The sequence below is a fragment of the Anoplophora glabripennis genome, unplaced genomic scaffold (assembly GCF_000390285.2).
Source record: "Anoplophora glabripennis isolate ALB-LARVAE unplaced genomic scaffold, Agla_2.0 scaffold5, whole genome shotgun sequence".
In the NCBI taxonomy this organism is placed as follows: domain Eukaryota; kingdom Metazoa; phylum Arthropoda; class Insecta; order Coleoptera; family Cerambycidae; genus Anoplophora; species Anoplophora glabripennis.
In genome coordinates, this window is record NW_019416525.1 from 2,399,258 (window position 1) to 2,417,981 (window position 18,724).

General features: G+C 30.0%; 3 protein-coding genes and 1 long non-coding RNA gene across 6 annotated transcripts; 2 read left to right on the forward strand and 2 right to left on the reverse strand.

Moving 5' to 3' along the window:
• Nucleotides 1–8: 8 nt before the first annotated feature.
• LOC108906814 (palmitoyltransferase ZDHHC15) lies at nt 9–5,478 on the reverse strand. 3 transcript variants are annotated; one of them, XM_018710210.1, is made up of 8 exons: nt 5,350–5,478; nt 5,064–5,293; nt 4,885–5,006; nt 4,487–4,834; nt 4,169–4,298; nt 3,984–4,113; nt 2,477–2,557; nt 858–997 (listed from the first exon to the last, which is right to left on the reverse strand). In XM_018710210.1, the coding sequence occupies exons 2-8, from the start codon at nt 5,194–5,196 to the stop codon at nt 931–933; spliced, it is 1,011 nt and encodes a 336-aa protein (XP_018565726.1). In that variant the 5' UTR covers nt 5,197–5,293; nt 5,350–5,478; the 3' UTR covers nt 858–930. The 3 variants fall into 3 exon arrangements, with proteins under 3 accessions (XP_018565727.1, XP_018565726.1, XP_018565724.1); XM_018710208.1 differs by having other exon boundaries at nt 858–1,000; XM_018710211.1 differs by lacking the exons at nt 858–997; nt 2,477–2,557 and adding an exon at nt 9–541.
• A 712-nt stretch (nt 5,479–6,190) lies between these two features.
• Nucleotides 6,191–8,145, reverse strand: LOC108906816. The gene is made up of 4 exons (XR_001964304.2): nt 8,059–8,145; nt 7,042–7,186; nt 6,631–6,719; nt 6,191–6,377 (listed from the first exon to the last, which is right to left on the reverse strand). It is a non-coding gene; the product is annotated as an uncharacterized LOC108906816 (long non-coding RNA).
• A 1,219-nt stretch (nt 8,146–9,364) lies between these two features.
• LOC108906815 (putative uncharacterized protein DDB_G0282129) lies at nt 9,365–13,874 on the forward strand. Its single transcript, XM_018710212.2, has 10 exons — nt 9,365–9,570; nt 9,623–9,777; nt 9,859–10,083; nt 10,217–10,358; nt 10,425–10,689; nt 10,775–11,431; nt 11,484–11,607; nt 11,671–11,849; nt 12,405–12,884; nt 12,972–13,874. The coding sequence occupies exons 1-10, from the start codon at nt 9,567–9,569 to the stop codon at nt 13,144–13,146; spliced, it is 2,406 nt and encodes an 801-aa protein (XP_018565728.1). The 5' UTR covers nt 9,365–9,566; the 3' UTR covers nt 13,147–13,874.
• Nucleotides 13,875–14,954: 1,080 nt separating this feature from the next.
• On the forward strand, nt 14,955–17,141 carry LOC108906796 (elongation factor 1-alpha). Its single transcript, XM_018710161.1, has 3 exons — nt 14,955–15,075; nt 15,503–16,260; nt 16,437–17,141. The coding sequence occupies exons 2-3, from the start codon at nt 15,508–15,510 to the stop codon at nt 17,070–17,072; spliced, it is 1,389 nt and encodes a 462-aa protein (XP_018565677.1). The 5' UTR covers nt 14,955–15,075; nt 15,503–15,507; the 3' UTR covers nt 17,073–17,141.
• The last annotated feature ends 1,583 nt before the right edge of the window (nt 17,142–18,724 follow it).

Sequence of the window (18,724 nt, forward strand, 5' to 3'; positions counted from 1 at the left end):
AAAACAAATTAGAATGGCCACTTCATATTTGTATTAGCAAGAGCAAATACATATATGTCTTATATTTCGAAAAATAAATGTCACTAATACGATTTGTAGCACGGGAAATAAATTTAAAAAGTTCAAAAGAATAAATAACATATTCTATATAAATATTTGGTTACCTTCTTTAAAATATAAAAAATATGGTATTAGGAACTATAACAATTAACAAGAAAACTATTCCTATTTTGTACATGTCGATTTTCTAATCTGTTTAAAAAAGTATTTAATACATATATGAGCACATTTTTAATTTTTTGTATTATAGAAAATTTAAGAAAAAATGTATTTCTTATTCAGCATTCTGAATATTGTTACAATTATTATCTAAAAAATTTCTACAATTGAAAACATTAATAGCAAACTTAAAATAGCTATTTGTATAGTCACATTTCTTCAAGAATAGTAGCGACTTTCATCTTCAAAATGGTGTTCGTGTAAAAGCCCTTCTTGGTCTTCATCCATTTGCCTTTGAGGGAATGTTAATCCATCTCCCAAACTATACAAAAAATTTACATTCTCAATTAAGTTCATTCTATCACAGCACTTTCAAATGCTAAGCTTTTTGTTCTTTGACACACCTGTTAGAACGAATGTATTTTGTGGCAATTAAAAATGAAATAAATAGTACTGTTTTTATGAAACAATTTTATATTTTGCATACGCATACTATTTTATTAAATTCCTCACTTGAACACCTGTTAGTAATAATTGTCGAAATTAAATACAATACAAAATATAGCAAAAGTAAATTATTCATAGTATTTCAAGGATGTTAATCAAAAACAAAGGGTACCAAATCATAAAACAGAAAATGATATAAAATAATTTATTCCAAAATAAAAGTCAAAATATCAATTAACAATAATTAAGTACATTTTACTTAAATTACAATATGGATATTTCTGTAAGGCCAGGGTTGAGCTTACTTGTTTCAGTTTCAGCGTCTCGTGTGCTGCTTAAAAAATGCAATATTACTTTGTTTATTAAATTAGCTTTTGCAATGAAGCTTTTTACATGCAATAAAGGTTACTAGCAAAATCAGCCTATCGTTTTTAAAACCAACACCTGATTCTAAAAATGAAATACACATATCACAGCAAAAATATCATTGCTGAAGCAAACCAAATTTATCAAAACATTATGTGAAAAGTAATGTTTCAGTGGAAAAAAATAAAGCTTCATGACGATCACCACCATTAAATGAGCTTGTGATGTTTCACTATTTTACTTGGATCTCAAAAATGAAAATGTTTCATTTTTGTATCAAATCTACTTCTGTTATAAGTATTTTTCTAGAATAATTAAAATATAAAATTTAAATGGCGAATATTTTTAATTTCAAATTAACTAATTTTAACTATTAACTGTAAACCCACTTATTTTTAATTTAATAGAAGATACTATATGGATTTAAATCGGGTTATGGATCAATCAAATTAAATCTAAAAAAATACTAATAGGGTAAGTTTTTAAAGTATCATAGTTTTTTGGGTTGTTAGGCCATAGTCTATATAAAAGATATTCGCCATGACTGAAAAACTTAGTTATGGCGAAGCTTCTGTAAAGTCACCACTGATGATATTGGTACTGGAGGCAAGCTAAACGTTTGGAATGCGACCAGTTACAGAGGCCATTATGAAACACAAGACAGACCCTAGCACGAGAACAACATGGGCAAACCAAAGACTCCTAGCTAACGTTAATAAAGTGCAATGTAAATTTGTAACTGGCAGCAACCATGTACATAGACCACGGCAAAAGAACCTCAAAAACCATGACATTTTAAATATGAACATGGGCTCTGAAGGCCTTAACTACGAGTAGGATAAAGTATTATTAAAATATGAAATAAAGAAAATTTGAATATTTGAAATCTGATATATTAATACATTTATTAATTAATATATTAATAAGTATTAATATATTAAACAAAATTTAAAAAATTTGAATACCCTAAAATAAGCTAATTTTAAGTTATTAATCGTCCGAAATTTTACATCACTCCTTGGTTTTTATAAATAATTTATGTACAGTATGAATATTCATCAAAGCTAAATACAGAGAAATTAAGAAAATGTGATTATCAGGGTGAATTGTTAAATATTTTTTACTTTTTTAACTACTGTTAGTTAAGACATATTTTCTTCATAAGATACATTGGAACTTAAAAGTAATTTATACTCTAGTCGTAATTACTTTTCAAAATATATTTACACGCAAGTTAGTTACTTTCATTTAAAAAAATGAAGTCGTAGTTTTGGAAGCTACAGAAAACATATCTTATCAGAAAATGAATAGTATTAAAACAAATTGATTTTATTGATAGCTATTTGTTATCACAAAAATAAAAAGTTAAAAGTGTTAATACTGCAAGAAAATAAAATGTTGAGTTGCATTAGCTAATAGCGTTAGCCAATATTATTACTCTAACCTGTTCTGGGTGCTGTCCATAGACTGATAAGAACTCTGCTGGTGGCGTGAGTGTACAGGGTATTCTATACCGTCACCCAAACTACAAAAATTCATAAAAAATGTAATGTTGCTGAGATATAAATGTATATTACTCTATAAATAATTAACTATAAAAACGCACACAATTTATACCCACATATTTGTGATTGTCTTAAATACTTGATATTAATAAAAAAAATAATAATAGTGTCAAACTGTGGAAATCAAACAAATACTTTCATTGTGATTAAAGCTTGCTACGTTACAGAGTAATTATACATGGCTGATATTTTTTTATGTAAAAAGCTGCATTTACATAATTTTGTTAATAGATTGAAACATATTTATGATCAAATTATTTGCCTTATTTTACCCCTGTACTCTTAAATTTGGTATCGTAAAACATACATCAATTATAAAAATTGATAAGAGACAAGTTTTATTTGTGTCCTAAAATTCTTAGAAAACCTTTCAGGGAAGAAGAATATGTTAAATAAATATAAGTTATACATTTACTGTTATTTTAGAAATTGAAAAAAACATTTGTCAAAATTGAAATTTACCGTCCTTGTAAAATTGGTGTCAGTTTCTAAATTTCCCTAATGCCAATAAGTTTGTTTTTAATTCAAAATATTTCTAGAGCAAAAAATTTTAAAAAGCACACTGATAAAAATATCAGTGTTTACAAAAGTAGTTTTGTTATGGCAGGTCCACATGATTTTGTCTTAATTTTATCAGCATATAACCATTTTCCTAAAATCTTCCATAATGATACTATTTTACATGTGTATTAAATTTGTTTCTAATTTTATCGAAATTATCTCATGTGTTGAAGTTTTTTTTTAACTAAAACCTCATGTTCGTAAGTACTATAATTATTTTAATTAAAGAACTTGACTAGCATAAAATTTTTTGTAATTTATTATAGATTTCACGAGAAAAGAAATAAATATTTACAAAAGTTTGAATAGATAACTAAAAGTGCACATATTTGATTGGTTTTGGCCATATAGTCTTGTTTTTTGACTGCAACCTCGGAAGCTTACAACTTAATATAAATATGTCCATTCTTAGTGGATATTCATGATTAGGGATAGAAAATGATAAATTTTTTGTCAAAGGAGATAATAAAATTATTTATCTCGCCAACTCCACCTTAGCACCTTCTCTTTATCCATTTCTCAAAAGTAAAATGTTTATTTGAATGTTTTATTGCTTTTAGAGTAATACTATACCACTGGTCCCGTACTGTTTCCTTTGCTTTAACTAATATCATATTTATAATATAAAAACTTTTATGTTCCTTGAATCATTTCAGTCTTATTGGTAATATGTTTAATATATAATAATAATATATCCACTGCTCACGCATAGTTCTTAAAATAATTCATTTCTTTAGGTCGAATCTATTTGCATTTATTTTTAAAGGACAAATTTATGTTTAACATAGCAGTGAACATAATAAAAATACACAAAAAATTAATTACCTAGTACTGAAGGGAAGAAACCAAGTCTTCGGATCATCTCCAAATACTTGTTTAAAATTCTTATACCTTCCTATGTGAAAACCATATTTGTCTGTACCAACACCTCGAAAACTGGGTGGTCGAAACGCTTCTATTAAATATAAATACATGTTATTAGTCATATCTAATATTGTGAAATTACTGACCTAGAGTTGTTCTATTTTCACATACTAGATAACAGTGGTATCCAAAAAGAGACATTAAACTAACACCAAACATTATTGCAACGAAAAAGAGAAACAAAATATGGAACCTCCCCATTCCTTGAAGATCGCCCTGCAACATAATTATAATTCAAAAACTAATCGAAAAAGGGGCATTTAGAAAAAAAAATACATTTTTCGGTTTACCTTACAGGGTATTTTCTTAATTAAAATAAAGGAAGAAGTTTTGAAACTATGTATATATATTTTTAATGTTAATAATTCTACAATTAGAAATAAATTGTATTTTTTTTAACTTACCCTCCAAAATGAAATAAAATATGGAAGAGAAGTAAGTGATACATATACACAATATGCAAGTGCATATCCCAAAAAAAGCACAAAAAATTTATAATTTGTGAATGAAACACAATTATTAATCCACGGGCAATGATGGTCCATTTTTAGAACACAGACTCCACACACTGAACAATGGTGTGCTCTGTCGGGTTTTATAATTTTGCACTTTTCACAAAATCGTACGCCACCACTTATTGTTATATTCGTTATAGGTAAATGGCTTGCAAATGTTTCTAATATTGTGTTTTGGGTTTCATAAGAGTCACTGTGGTTCACGTAAGCTTCATAATCAGCTTCTGGAATTTTATACTACAACAAACAAATTACAAACGTGAAAAATAAATAATCTAAATTCTTACTTTACTAGGCACTCTACCAATATCGGTAAATATAGTTTGCCAATATGACCAGCAAAACATGAAGAAAAAGAGGTGATAAAATATTAGATAAATAACTTGTTTTGTTGGACTTTCCACAGTCACTAAAAAAGTATATCATACAGTAAACGAGACAATATTTCCAAAGAGTACGCACTTACATATACACAGTTGAATAACATATGCGTAATAAGACCACGCAACTATAGTTACAATGAACAGAACTGGTATCCATTTCACAGTCTTAAAACACCAGTAACATGGCCCTCTATTATCACCACTAGGTACAGCCATATTGAATGTTATTTTTCTGTCAGTCTATTTACAAAATCATTTCAAATGCGAGATCCAAAATATTGAAAACAAAAAGGGGCGGGGTTAGGATTCTAACCTAAAAAGAATTAAATTCAGTAATTTTGTTTATTACATACATACCTACCAACGAACTTAATTATTTTTTGAAGTATTTTACATATTTGTGATATCGAATTTATCCCTTACTAGGTCCTATTTATAACAATTTTAATTGTTCAAATGTTGACCGTTTAATCTGACATATCAGCGAACCATAACCAATAAATAATCGGCACAAAACATTATGAGACAGCAGGAGAGCGTTGTATTTCTTCTTCTTCTTTATGATTTGGGGACTGGCTTGTTGAATCTTGCCATAGAGTTTACTTTACCAAAATTAATTCGACGCTTCTGTTCGGATTTTTACGAGTCCTATAACAATCTGTTCATGCGCACTTCGTAAATATCGTTTCGGTTTTTTCAAAATCCTGTTTCCTTTTTTTTTCAGAATCAGTTCTTGAACTGTTCAAACAGTTCTTCCAAGAGAGCAAGTATTAATTTAATTCTTAGTTCGGAATTATATAATTTTACATTCACTCTAATATTTTAAGAATTTGGAAACCTAAGGTAAGCAGATTATTAGGCAATTAATATTACATAGAAATATTATTGCATCATCAAAAAAATGAAATACCACAGAAAAGAATTCTAAATCAGTTCAAAATATGCGCCTACAATTCTGCGTCGACCAACTAGTTTCATACAGTTCTCAATATTAGAACCAAATCGAAGCTCTAGACTAGGCGTTGTCTCAATCTAGAGGTGTTGGTGTAGTTCCTGAAACGAACTGTTCAACAATCTGTGAAATTATAGTAATTAGAGCAATTAATTGAAGTAACTACGAGTATTTATAAAAATGCATTTAAAAATTTAGCCTAATAACAATTTTCAATGGAATAATAAAGATTTTAAATCATTTCTTGTATATTTAAAAAGCAATAATAATACAGCAAATGATTTTCTGTTTCATTTTTATTTAAATCAATAAAAAATATATTACTGCTCAATCGATAAAATGCCCACTTCTTTAGCATAGACATTTTCTTCCATTTTTTTTTTTCATATTTTCACAATTCAACAGTCCAGCATCATTTGGTGTTTCCCATCACCACTCCTTTGCTCTAAAACACAAAAGTCAATATCAAATTTTATCTGGAGGTCAAGGTTTAATAAACATTAGATACCTATCATTTAGAAGTTTGTGAGAGTTTTATAGAAGGAATTTTTTAATGAACGAAAAATTTCCTAGGGAAAACTTTAAAATTGATTTTGCAAGGTTTTCACACTGGTTAAGTAAAATAAACTTAAACAGCTCTAGTAACTTGCTTTAGTAGTAAGACTTTATAATAAAAAAAAAATGGCAGCATAACTTACTTTTACTATTGTGTGATGTAAATACATCATCCGTCTTCTCCTTTATTGGATGTCTTAAAAAACATATCTTCAATAGTTTCATGTTTTTCCTAGTAAAAAAATAATTATTAACTATTGGAAATGTACAAAATATTGTCAAAATAAATGTGATTATGTTAAACTGTGTAAATTTATTTTCCCAATTTACGAATTGTTTAACATAATATTTATTTTCCACACACATGAACGCTTCTATAGATAAGTTATACACTATGAAACTGCCTGAGTGTGGTCCTATTGAGATTTAAACTGTTCAGTTAGTATTTTATTTATAAAAAATATCAAAATATTGTTGCTGCATTATCTAACTTTCAATGATGAGTTTGTCACATTTTCCCAACTAAAAACCACTTGCTTAAAGTGGTAACATACCTTCAAAAAAATATTCAAATTCATTTTGGGGCTTCATCTCTTCTTTTCATGGTAAAGAACAGTATTGACATTTATAGTTACAAAGTCTCATAGGCTTTTCCATATCAAGTCCTCATGGAATTTCCATCCAAAATATTTTCTGCGCCTAAGGATAATACATATAAGTGATGTGGTAATTAACATTTATATATTATACATGTACAATTAGTAGCATAACTTGGCAGGCTCAGTTGTTCGTTTTCTGCACATGTCACCAATTTTTATTAAAGTACCAATAATGTCTAGAACATTTAAACATTAATTGCTCGGTTAACTGATGGAAATTTGTGCTTTATGAATGTTGTGAAAACAATAACAAGCTAACAAAAATTGTTTAGCATGTGGTAAGTAATCACATTTCTTTAGCAATTTAAAAACTATTAAATGAATATGCCATCATTTAATCGTACCAATTGCATATATCGACATTGACACTCGCTTATTAGTTATTTGAAGTAGTTCAAAGTTGTGAACAGAAAATATAAGGATACTCTATTTCTCATTATTTCTAATGCTAATGTAATCCTGAATAATTTTAAATATAGTAGGTTGTCACAATAAAAAAAAATAAGTACACACATAATAGAAACCAATGCCTGATTCAATACATACTGGCTTCAATTAATCAAACTCTGATATTTCGAACACAAAAAAGAATTTGCACATGTATATATAAATTACAAATCACTTTTTTGTTAGAATTTAAAAATAAAATATACCTAACTATATAGAATAAATAAATCAATAGAGTATTACATAACAAAGCGATGTTATTTATGTTAAAATAAGTAAATTTACTATAAAAAATATGATTAACGCGATGTGGACGAAACACCAAATGCAACGTGGCTCATGACTATGACCACATGGTTGAACAGCATTAAACGTAATAATATTCTTAGATACACAAAATTAATAAACAGTTAAATAAAATAAACTAAATTTAATATATTTTTAATTATCTTATTTGTACAATACCTTCATAAATACAGCCAATTTCAACAAGTAACGAGAGACGCTATTCCCCCATCAGCAGACATTGAATAAATGGACGCTTTCGCTTAGTGATGGGAGATTTCGAGTGAAAAATCGAGTGAGATCACTCGAGATATCTCGAGATGTTTACTCCCACCACTCGAGTGATTATTACCCTACGGTTGCACCCCAAAATGTTAGTGCATACTGCAAATAGTCACTGATTGCGTAAGCTTTTTTTTAGAATAAAACGAAAAAGTGGTTAGATTTTGAAGTGCGTGAGCTTTTTTTTTTTTTTTTAGCTACGCTCATAAGTAATATATGACTAATACAAACATATTTGTGCGCCGCTGGGATGAAAACGACCAATATCTCGTATCTCGAGTGATCACTCGATTATTAGAAGTACTCGATTGCCGATAACTCGATTATCAAAATTGGTCGATTATGCCCATCACTATTCGCTTATTCCTTCCGGTTTTGCTTTACTGAACAGTTTATTTTCTTCAACCTTCAACCAAGGCGGAAATAAGATCGAAGTCCAAAGTCAATGAAATACTTTCAAGTTAAACCTTTTGATCAATGATCATTTATAAAATGAAATATATAGTATACGTTAATTTTTCTTAAAAATTAAAAGATGGGCTAGTATTTCATATTGAACAAATATGGGCATAGACAGATAGACACAAAAACTTGGCGAATGAAAATATTCGAATCTTATTACTATTTCCGAACAACCAATGAAATGGAACATGCAAAGCTGGCTTCAAAGACTTTGGAAAATATAGAGGTCGGTCAGGTATATGTCTCATCTTTGTCTTTTATATCTATGGTTGGTTTTCACTATTTTAGAATTAAGGGTAGTTCCCCAGTATTATTTGATTGGTATCGCTAGGAAGAATTATTAAAGTTGGCAATAACAACTAGCTATTATACATAGTTTAAATTAGGGTGGATCTCCTTTTTTATAGAAGTAAAATTAATCTTTGCGTTTTAGAAACAGCATAAAATTCAAATTTTTGCATCTGAACAACTATCCGTTATCATGAATAATTTAATAATTCTGGAGAATGTAAATAAATGGAGGAGGAGCGCCAAATATTGAAATTTTGTTTGGTAGTATATCATTTTCAATGTTGGCTATTGGCAACTTACGAGTTACGACATATGTTAACCTCAAAATGGTGGTTAAGGTGTCATAAATTTATTTTTAGTAAATATTTTGATACAAGAGTTTACATATAATCATATAATATATTCATTTATTTATAATATGACCCTTTTAATATTGACAGATAATAAATAATTAGTTTGTCGGTAATATCTCTCTGATATATATATATTTTAAACACATAAGTAGACTAGACAACACAGCAATAATTATTGTGATTGTCATTATCTTTCAAAATAGAACAAAATGATATTTACGTATCTGTTTTAAATATTTATTACGCTATCACTGATAATGGCTCAGAAATTCGTCATACGTTTTTATTCTAATTATTAAAATGGGTAAGTATTAAAATCGGTAAACATTCTATTTTTATAATTCTATATTTATTAGAAGATGCTGTTAATATACAGGATAGTAAATTAGTAAAAATGGGCGCTAGTAGTAATGTTAATGTAGCTAGAATAGCAGCTCTTCAAGAAAGAAAAAAGCAAATTGAAGATTCACTTGCTAAACGTAATCAAGAATTGAGGCAGCTATGTATCCAGGTAAGATTTCATGGACAAAATTTGTCAAATTTGTTGCAAATATTTATGAACTATATTATGTTATATATATTTTTTTTTTAGGAAGCCGAGTTAACAGGTATAACACCACCAGAAATGCCACTAGAACCAGGAGAGACTCTCCCGTTGATAAGGAGACGCATGAAAACAGCTTTTGAATTACCTGAAAATTTGGTAGTAAATGCTAATAAAGATACATTAATTACCAATTTAGAACTGCAAATCCAACTACATGCAAATTTGGCAGAAGCTGCCTTAGGGCTGGCTAATGAACAAAGTATTAGTAAGGTAAATTTGAAACTAAATGTCGTATTTACTTTTAAATAACGGTAAATTTGCCTCTTTTAAAATTAAGTCTTTTAACTGTGACTATATAAGAAATGTTTATTCAGTGTAAAGAAAACATTTAATCTTCTTTCAGACTGTAAAACGTCAGCACAGAGCTGAGTATCAAAAACATAAAAGCCAATGCATTGCCTTACAAGAAAAATTGGCTTTATTAAAGGAACGATCAACAGCTGAGCAATATAAACAAAAGAAGAAACCACGTGCCTCTGAACAAAGTTAGTAATTTTTTTTATTTTTAAAATGAGCACTGCATTAATACCCACAATTTATTTGTTTTACAGAAGAGGATACTGTATCCATAAACACTAACTTTAATGATCCTTTTCTTAAATCAGATGTTCGTCACAGTGTACGTTCTGTAAAACAGAATTTACCCAGTCCAAGTGAGAGTTGTGTTGACCAAAGGTATGCTCATGTAATGCCAAGACATACGTACAGAAATACTGAAATACATTTTACTGACAACCAGCCTTTAAGGCAAGAGGAGAGTTTAAATTCAGGATTTTATAGACTGAGCTTAAATGGATATAATAAATATATGGAAAGGTAAAATATAATTGTGTTGCAATCAAGCAGAAAAAAAAATTAAGGGTAAGGAAGTTTCTTTAAATAAATATTTTTTTATTTTTAGACGTGAGAAAGTAAATAACATGCATTCAGTTCCAAATTATAATACGTACTCAAACTCTATTCCCTATAACTTGTCACACAATTCCTTGCAGCCACACAGTCAGCAGCATAGTCCGCATTTTCAACAAAGTAGTCCACATGCATCCCAGCATAGTCCTCTTATGTCTCAGCATAGCCCACATTCTTCCCAGCATAGTCCTCTTGCATCTCATCACACTCCTCACATGGCACAACAAAGCCCTCGTTTTTCCCAACATAATCCACAACAGCACAGCCCACAGTTATTACAGTACAGCCCTCAACTTGCTCATCAACGCCCTGCTGTGTATAACCATTCTAATTATGCCACAGATATCAATAAATTTGCTATGGGGAGCAACCATTTTTCAAATACCCATCTGCATAGACAATCTAGCCCTCCTATTCCTCAAAAGTCACAATATTTTACTTCCCATACTATCCATGGTCAACCAACCTATAGACATTATCAGAGTGAAAGTACTTACAGAAATTCCCATCAAATACAACCTCATCAGCAGTATGAACATATGGGGATTATGACTATGGGATTGGGCGGTTGCTGGAAAAAATCTGAAAATGGAGAATTAGTCTGGTATAATTCAAACACTATTGATGTCAACTGGCAAAAAGATAAGAGGTACAATTATATTTTTAAAATTATTGTTAGATAAATATTATAAAATTTTTAGATTTGGCAGTTTAGACAGAAGAAAAAATAAGAGGATTCATAAAAGAATATCTCCGTCTATAGATAACAATTCCAGTGTTTCTAACTATCCAGATCAAGTTAGAAACGCTTCAGTGAAATCACAGGTCAGCACATACCTCGGTTTATTTATTTTCACTCCATGTAATGCTAAAAATATTGCATTTTAGATTGCAAACCGACGAACACAGGACAACGGACAATTAGTTCGTACTCAATCGTTAGGTAGTGTAGGTATTCAAACAATAGACAGTGTTTATCCAAGTGATGATAATTCTTCCTGTGAAAGTGACAATCGAAGCATTAATGATGTTAATCAAATACTTCGTAAACATAAGGAGAAGGAATGGTAAGGACATAGTCGACTATCTTTCCAATTATACGAAAAAAAAATATAAGTATATATACAGGGTCTTGCGCTTAAATGTGATACAAGATGTATCGAATTTGATGAAACTTGGTGATAAGACATTTTAAGGGCTGCTGAATGAGAATACGTAATCTGTTTTTTGGGAAAAAAAATCGCTAATAACAATTAGCCGTTTTCATGTCAAAAAAACACGTCCTATTTGGCTGTGAATTGTATTAATAAAAACAGCAGCATTACAGTTAGATAGTTTTTTATCCTACATTCTAAAAAACAATTTTTGAAATCGGTCAAAAAACAAAGAAGCTACAGGCTTGTATCACATTTGAGCGCGACACCCTGTATATATATAAACCAAATTTCTTTCTTAGACGAGGATGCAGCCAAGGATAAAAAAGTTTCTTCACTCTTTTATCCTTGGCTGCATCCCCGTCTAAGAAAGAAATTTGGTTTTTAACTTAGACAGCCGTCTAATTTTTTGGCTTTATATATACAAATGAATGAGTATTAAAATATTTTATAATTGTGCTATCGTAGGTTAGAAACATCTTTAGATGGACCAGTTTCTTCGACACAAACGTCAACTAGTTCTTTGCAGCCAGTAAATCTCTCAGTATTGTCTCCTGAAGAGAAATACGTTGTGCATTCACCACCTCAACCGGCGCCTCCCTTATCAATATCTAAACCTCCATTGGAAATACCTGCAGAGTCAAATCCCTCTCCTCGATTGTCAGAAACCAATTTAGAGTTATTCAATAACAACATACCAAAAAATTGCACCATCGTACAAGCAGGACATTGTAAGCCTTATCACGAAGAAACAAAACCTTTTGAAATGTCAGATTTTTATAAATACTCGACGAAATTTAAAAAATCCCCTATTAAAGGAGAAAATGAAAACTCAGTCAACACTGTCCATAATAGTGGAAATATTGCTAAAAACTTGAATGAAACGTTTGAGGAATTATCCCAGAGTACTTATCCTGCTCCTGCTAAATGTCAACCGTACGCTAGCAGGTATACTCATCATTTTCTTTTTATTAAAGTTTCTATTTTAATGTGTAAATCATATTTGAAAAAATTGATTTATTTTTTGTGTTTCAGCAGTGTTGGAAATTTGGATAATAGTGCCAACTTAAATACAAGTATTGATCTGGGCCATATAACTGTTTCTGACCATTTTTCTGCAGAAATGAATGCTTGGTACAAAGATCAGCAAAAAAATAATAACAATACAGGAAATGTTTCGAAAAGTAGATCTACTGCTACTTTAGTATGACTTTAGTTAGTAGGAAAGTGGAAAGTACAATGCAATAAAACTATGTTTACATGTTTGTACAATAAATTATATATATATTTTAGGTATATTATATATTTTTTATATTTGATATGGATGGCTAATGTTTATAGTATTAAAATTTTTAAGATGTGTATAGTATATTTGAATGTTGTAAATGGATATTTTAAGATATATAAATTAATTCATTTGTGATGCCATTTTAATATTATGAAGGATCAAATGTAAAATTTATAGGCTCAAATTTGATATTTTATATAGCAAAAAAATATTTCCTAAGAATATTTTGCCATTAAGAAAGGAACTGGAAAAATATTGAGATAAGAAATTTTGGCCTCTTAGCAGTGATACTTGCGTTAAAGTTCTGATGTTTTTATTGATGTTACAAATCAATTTTATCTTATGTTAATTTAATATATAAGACTTTGATCTCACATTTTATAAACAGTGTAAATGTTACATTGCATAAAAAATTGCATTTCCGGTTCTGTTTTAAATATGTCTTAAAATGTTTTAATGATTTTGCTGTTTTGTTTAAATTTTTTAGCTCATAAATTTAAGTATTTAAGTATATATTCAATATATTTTAAATGATTGTATATTGGTTGTGAATCAAAGCAATATTTTAGGTTTCTTTATCTGAAGCTGAGCATTGGGCCTTTTTAAAATAAGGGTCTGTATAGTAACGGTTTTTATACTTAATAGAGTTTTTTTTTTATATATATTAATGTCTTTTATTTTCCGTCCCTTACTGCAAATGATATATGTCCATATATTTTCAAAAACATTTTAGGTACATTACTTTTAAAGTTAAAATAATTATGAGTGACCTTTAGAAATTAAAATATCGATTTGAAATTTTCAGAATCGAGAGATTTTTTTCAACCTAGAAAATGATCAAATAACGAGAAAAAAATTTAATTTTCAACGATTTTGGAAATTTTTTAAAATCTTGAGCGACCTCTAAAAAAAAATTTTTAGAGCTGATTTTTCGAGGGGGCTCTTCAAACATGATACACTAATATATTTTCACAAGAGACACGAAAAAATAATATTCGTTTTATTTGGGCCACCGTACTGTACACGTATTGATATCCGAATTTAGTGGTTTTTTTCTTTTTAAGTTTCATTATTCAATACCAACCCCTGTATCTCGAAAATTCATTCAATCATTTGCGGACCCTTGTTGTATAATCTTTTTGGATTAAAATAATACATAATTTACACCCTATATTTTGCATTTTTATACATATGTATTAATTTCAAAAAGAAATTGAATATTGAAATAGTTGTACTAATGCTTATTTATATAGGTTTTTATAACGTCACTGTACATTTTATGACTGTAATGTTCATTCAAAAGTTTTTCAATATAGGTATTTAGATTCTAAATTAACAACTGCATTAATCTTTAATGCGATCTACTGATAAGAAAGAATGAAACAACTGTAGAACTGTAGAGATATTAGTGACGGAATACTTGATGCATGACAACATTGCACCACGAGACGAAATTTTAAAACACCATCGATTTGAGAAGGAAAGTACAAATTTGAAAGTGTTCCTAAAAGGACTCTTAAACTTCCAAAATCAATTAAGGCAAATTTATGTGGGTGTAAACTTGAAAACTTATCATGTCGTACACCTAAATTGTTTTTATCTTTTCGAATTTCAGGAGAATTATTTAAAATAGCCGCCTAAATGTTTCTAATAGATAGCGCTACTGGGGAAGGAAGTGACGTCACATCAACTCGGAATGGGGGGAAATGAAAAGAGCGCAGCTTCAGAGTATCTTCCTTTTTAACTGGCTCGTCGCCCGGTGCGGTTGCCGTCTCGTTAAGTTGATAGATTTAAAGTGTTCCTTGTATTTTAAGGTTTTTATTAACTGTTGCATTTAATTTATTCCAAACGGTAAGTATTCATGTATATTTATTTCCACTCGTACCTAGTTAACGTATTTTTTTTTAAATTTATTAGAACTTAAATTCACGTGTACAGGCAACTTTTAGTAATGGCCGCCATATGTTGAAACAAAGTTAATTCTTAATAATTCGTGTAATTAGTTAAGCTCCTTCTTCTACAATTTGCTTTTGTAAAGGTTTTGCTGTAATTATCATAATTTTGATAGCATACAGTTACTTACATTTAGTTTTAATTTGTTTTTAAGATACCGATAATGACTAATCGGAAATGCATGCCGCATCGGATTCCACCTGTTGTGTCTCGACTACGTTGTTTAATGATCATTTTTATTCATTTAAAAACATTTTTTCGGGGGTTTTACTGTATATTTTTTTACCAACTTTGGATTGTGGTATAAATTATGTTTTCTTTACAGATAAAATGGGTAAAGAAAAGATTCATATTAACATTGTAGTCATTGGACACGTAGATTCTGGTAAATCTACAACTACAGGCCACTTGATCTACAAATGTGGCGGTATTGACAAACGTACCATTGAGAAATTCGAGAAGGAAGCCCAAGAGATGGGAAAAGGTTCCTTCAAATATGCCTGGGTACTTGACAAACTTAAAGCAGAACGTGAACGTGGTATCACCATTGATATCGCTTTATGGAAATTTGAAACCGCCAAATACTACGTAACCATTATTGATGCTCCTGGACACAGAGATTTCATCAAGAACATGATCACTGGTACTTCTCAGGCTGATTGTGCAGTACTCGTTGTTGCTGCTGGTACTGGAGAATTTGAAGCTGGGATATCTAAAAATGGACAAACACGTGAACATGCTCTGCTCGCTTTCACACTGGGAGTAAAACAACTTATTGTTGGTGTCAACAAAATGGACTCTACCGAACCACCATACAGTGAAGCTCGTTACGAGGAAATTAAGAAAGAAGTATCGTCTTACATCAAGAAAATTGGTTATAATCCAGCTGCCGTCGCTTTTGTTCCAATATCTGGTTGGCATGGAGATAATATGTTGGAGCCATCTAATAATATGCCATGGTTCAAGGGATGGAATGTCGAACGTAAGGAGGGCAAGGCTGATGGAAAAACTCTTATTGAAGCTTTGGATGCTATTCTTCCACCAAGCCGTCCAACTGACAAACCACTTCGTCTTCCCCTGCAGGTTGGTATATTTGGATATTTATAAATATTTATTATTTATTCATTTTTTTACGTGATGAAAAATTTGAAATGACAACGTGATTATTAATTAGGCTTAATCTTTGCTGATTTTTTTTTTCGTATCTTAAAATTTTTTAATAATTTTAACGATTTTTCATAATTGATTGTTTGTTGCAGGACGTCTACAAAATTGGTGGTATTGGAACAGTACCAGTAGGTCGTGTTGAAACTGGTGTTTTAAAACCGGGAATGGTGGTAGTATTTGCTCCCGCAAATATCACTACTGAAGTAAAGTCTGTTGAAATGCACCACGAAGCTCTTCAAGAAGCCGTACCTGGAGACAACGTAGGATTCAACGTGAAAAATGTGTCTGTTAAGGAATTGCGTAGAGGTTATGTAGCTGGTGATTCTAAAAATAACCCACCTAAAGGAGCTGCCGATTTCATGGCTCAGGTCATCGTTCTCAACCACCCCGGTCAAATTTCAAATGGTTACACTCCTGTACTCGATTGTCACACAGCTCACATTGCCTGCAAATTTGCCGAAATTAAGGAGAAAGTGGACCGTCGTTCAGGAAAGACCACAGAAGAGAATCCCAAAGCTATCAAATCTGGCGATGCTGCCATTGTTAACCTGGTACCGACTAAACCTATGTGTGTAGAATCATTCCAAGAATTCCCACCATTAGGACGTTTTGCTGTCCGTGACATGAGGCAGACTGTTGCTGTAGGTGTCATCAAAAGCGTTAACTTCAAAGATGCCACTTCCGGAAAGGTGACAAAGGCTGCCGAAAAAGCTCAAAAGAAGAAATAGTTTTTTTTTTAATCTTAAGATCATTTGATGTTTTCAACTTAATAAATAAACACATGGTTTCCTAATAAATTGTATACTTTTATTTTACATTGTTTTGCTCTATTTACCCCAAGCTAAATAAACAAATGAAGAAAACGTATTATGATATTCTCAAATATATTACCTATCTACTTCATAAGTAGCTGAAATAATTCTGCTTTACATTAGAAAAACGAGTATTCTTTATGGGTTCCTTACTGACTAGAACGTAATTTATTTTGCTGTTTTTTTCAAGTTTTCATATTTTGTTAATGAACCATGATTCATACTTTTGTAGATCCAGACGATTAGGGCAAAAAAAATTTAACTGCTGGGTATTCTATCTCGCAAAAGTATGTTGTGAATGTGGGCAAATTTTAATTTAATAACAACTTCCATTTTTCAAACTACAATTCTGTACTTAAAAAAAATTAGAAAAGCTGTCATTTCATTATGAAAATAAATATTCTTCAACTATATGTATATATAACTCTTTTTGTGAATTTTTCCGTCCTAATTATTAAATCAAAAATGAAATTAGGTATTGCCAAACCTATAACCTCGCTGATGAATACAGATGGCCGGTTTTTTATTCTCAAAATTTGAATTTTCCAGAAAGCTGCGGTATAATAAAGTTGAAAAATAAAATGTTAGTATTAAATTCAAATTTAAATAAAAAAAAGAAAATTAGTTTTGGGAAATAAAAAAAATGCCTGCTTGAATGGATGTTAATTATAAAAAACATTTATTGTACATACAGTGTGTTTCACTTAATGTCGGAACACCTCTGTATTTAGGATGGCCGATTTCCAAAATTCTTTTTTTTATGTGGTAGTACTCAAAAAGACCTACTTTTTGATATTATATTTTTTGACATGTGATCTTTTTTGGGGCTACTATCATTAAAAAATGACCCTCAAAAATTAAAAAACATAGTAGGCATTTTTTTAAGAAAGAAATGGATAGCATTTTCAATTTGATCACGCCTCAAAACTATAAATGCAAAGTTTCATTATTATAGCTTTTACAAGGTGTTCACAAAATAGGTGCAGACTTCGAAAAATTTCACTCATTGCAGTGTCCTGTATTAACTGGAAAATATTTTTAAGGTATTTTTTTCATAATTTTATTAACCGAAGGTGCTCACAATAAGACAGCCAAATTATATATATTTTTTTATTATTCCAGAAATGAATTTCACAACGAAATAATTTAAATAAAACTATTTACAAACAAATAACACCAAATCAGTTGAGGAGGGTTATTAGAAATAAGAGGAGAAGAATTGAACAGCGCATACCAAACGACAGTGGACTAATAGAAAACAATAATATTTAAATATTATTTCGTTGTGTAACTCATTTCTGCTATAATAAAAAATATATATAGTTTGTCTGTCCTATTGTGAGCACCCTGCATGAGTGAAATCAATGAAACTGCATGGATATACATACCTTCGGTTAATAAAATTATGTAAAAATATCTAGAAAATATTTTCCATTGTTAATACAGGACACTACAATAAGTGAAATTTTTTCGAAGTTAGCACCTATTTTGTGAACACCCTGTAAAATCTATAATAATGAAACGTTGTATTTAGGGTTTTGATGTGGGATCAAATCGAAAATACTATC

Excerpts from the sequence above, each read along its gene's own strand:
- LOC108906814 (XM_018710208.1), bottom strand. The coding sequence starts at position 5,196 with ATGGCTGTACCTAGTGGTGATAATAGAGGGCCATGTTACTGGTGTTTT. Across the intron at positions 5,007-5,063 it reads TGTTATTCAACTGTGTATAT|TGACTGTGGAAAGTCCAACA; the intron begins GTAAGTGCGTAC and ends ATACTTTTTTAG. Across the intron at positions 4,114-4,168 it reads TGAAAATAGAACAACTCTAG|AAGCGTTTCGACCACCCAGT; the intron begins GTCAGTAATTTC and ends TATATTTAATAG.
- LOC108906796 (XM_018710161.1), top strand. The coding sequence starts at position 15,508 with ATGGGTAAAGAAAAGATTCATATTAACATTGTAGTCATTGGACACGTA. Across the intron at positions 16,261-16,436 it reads CACTTCGTCTTCCCCTGCAG|GACGTCTACAAAATTGGTGG; the intron begins GTTGGTATATTT and ends TGTTTGTTGCAG.
- LOC108906815 (XM_018710212.2), top strand. Across the intron at positions 11,608-11,670 it reads ACGCTTCAGTGAAATCACAG|ATTGCAAACCGACGAACACA; the intron begins GTCAGCACATAC and ends ATTGCATTTTAG. Across the intron at positions 11,850-12,404 it reads AAACATAAGGAGAAGGAATG|GTTAGAAACATCTTTAGATG; the intron begins GTAAGGACATAG and ends GTGCTATCGTAG.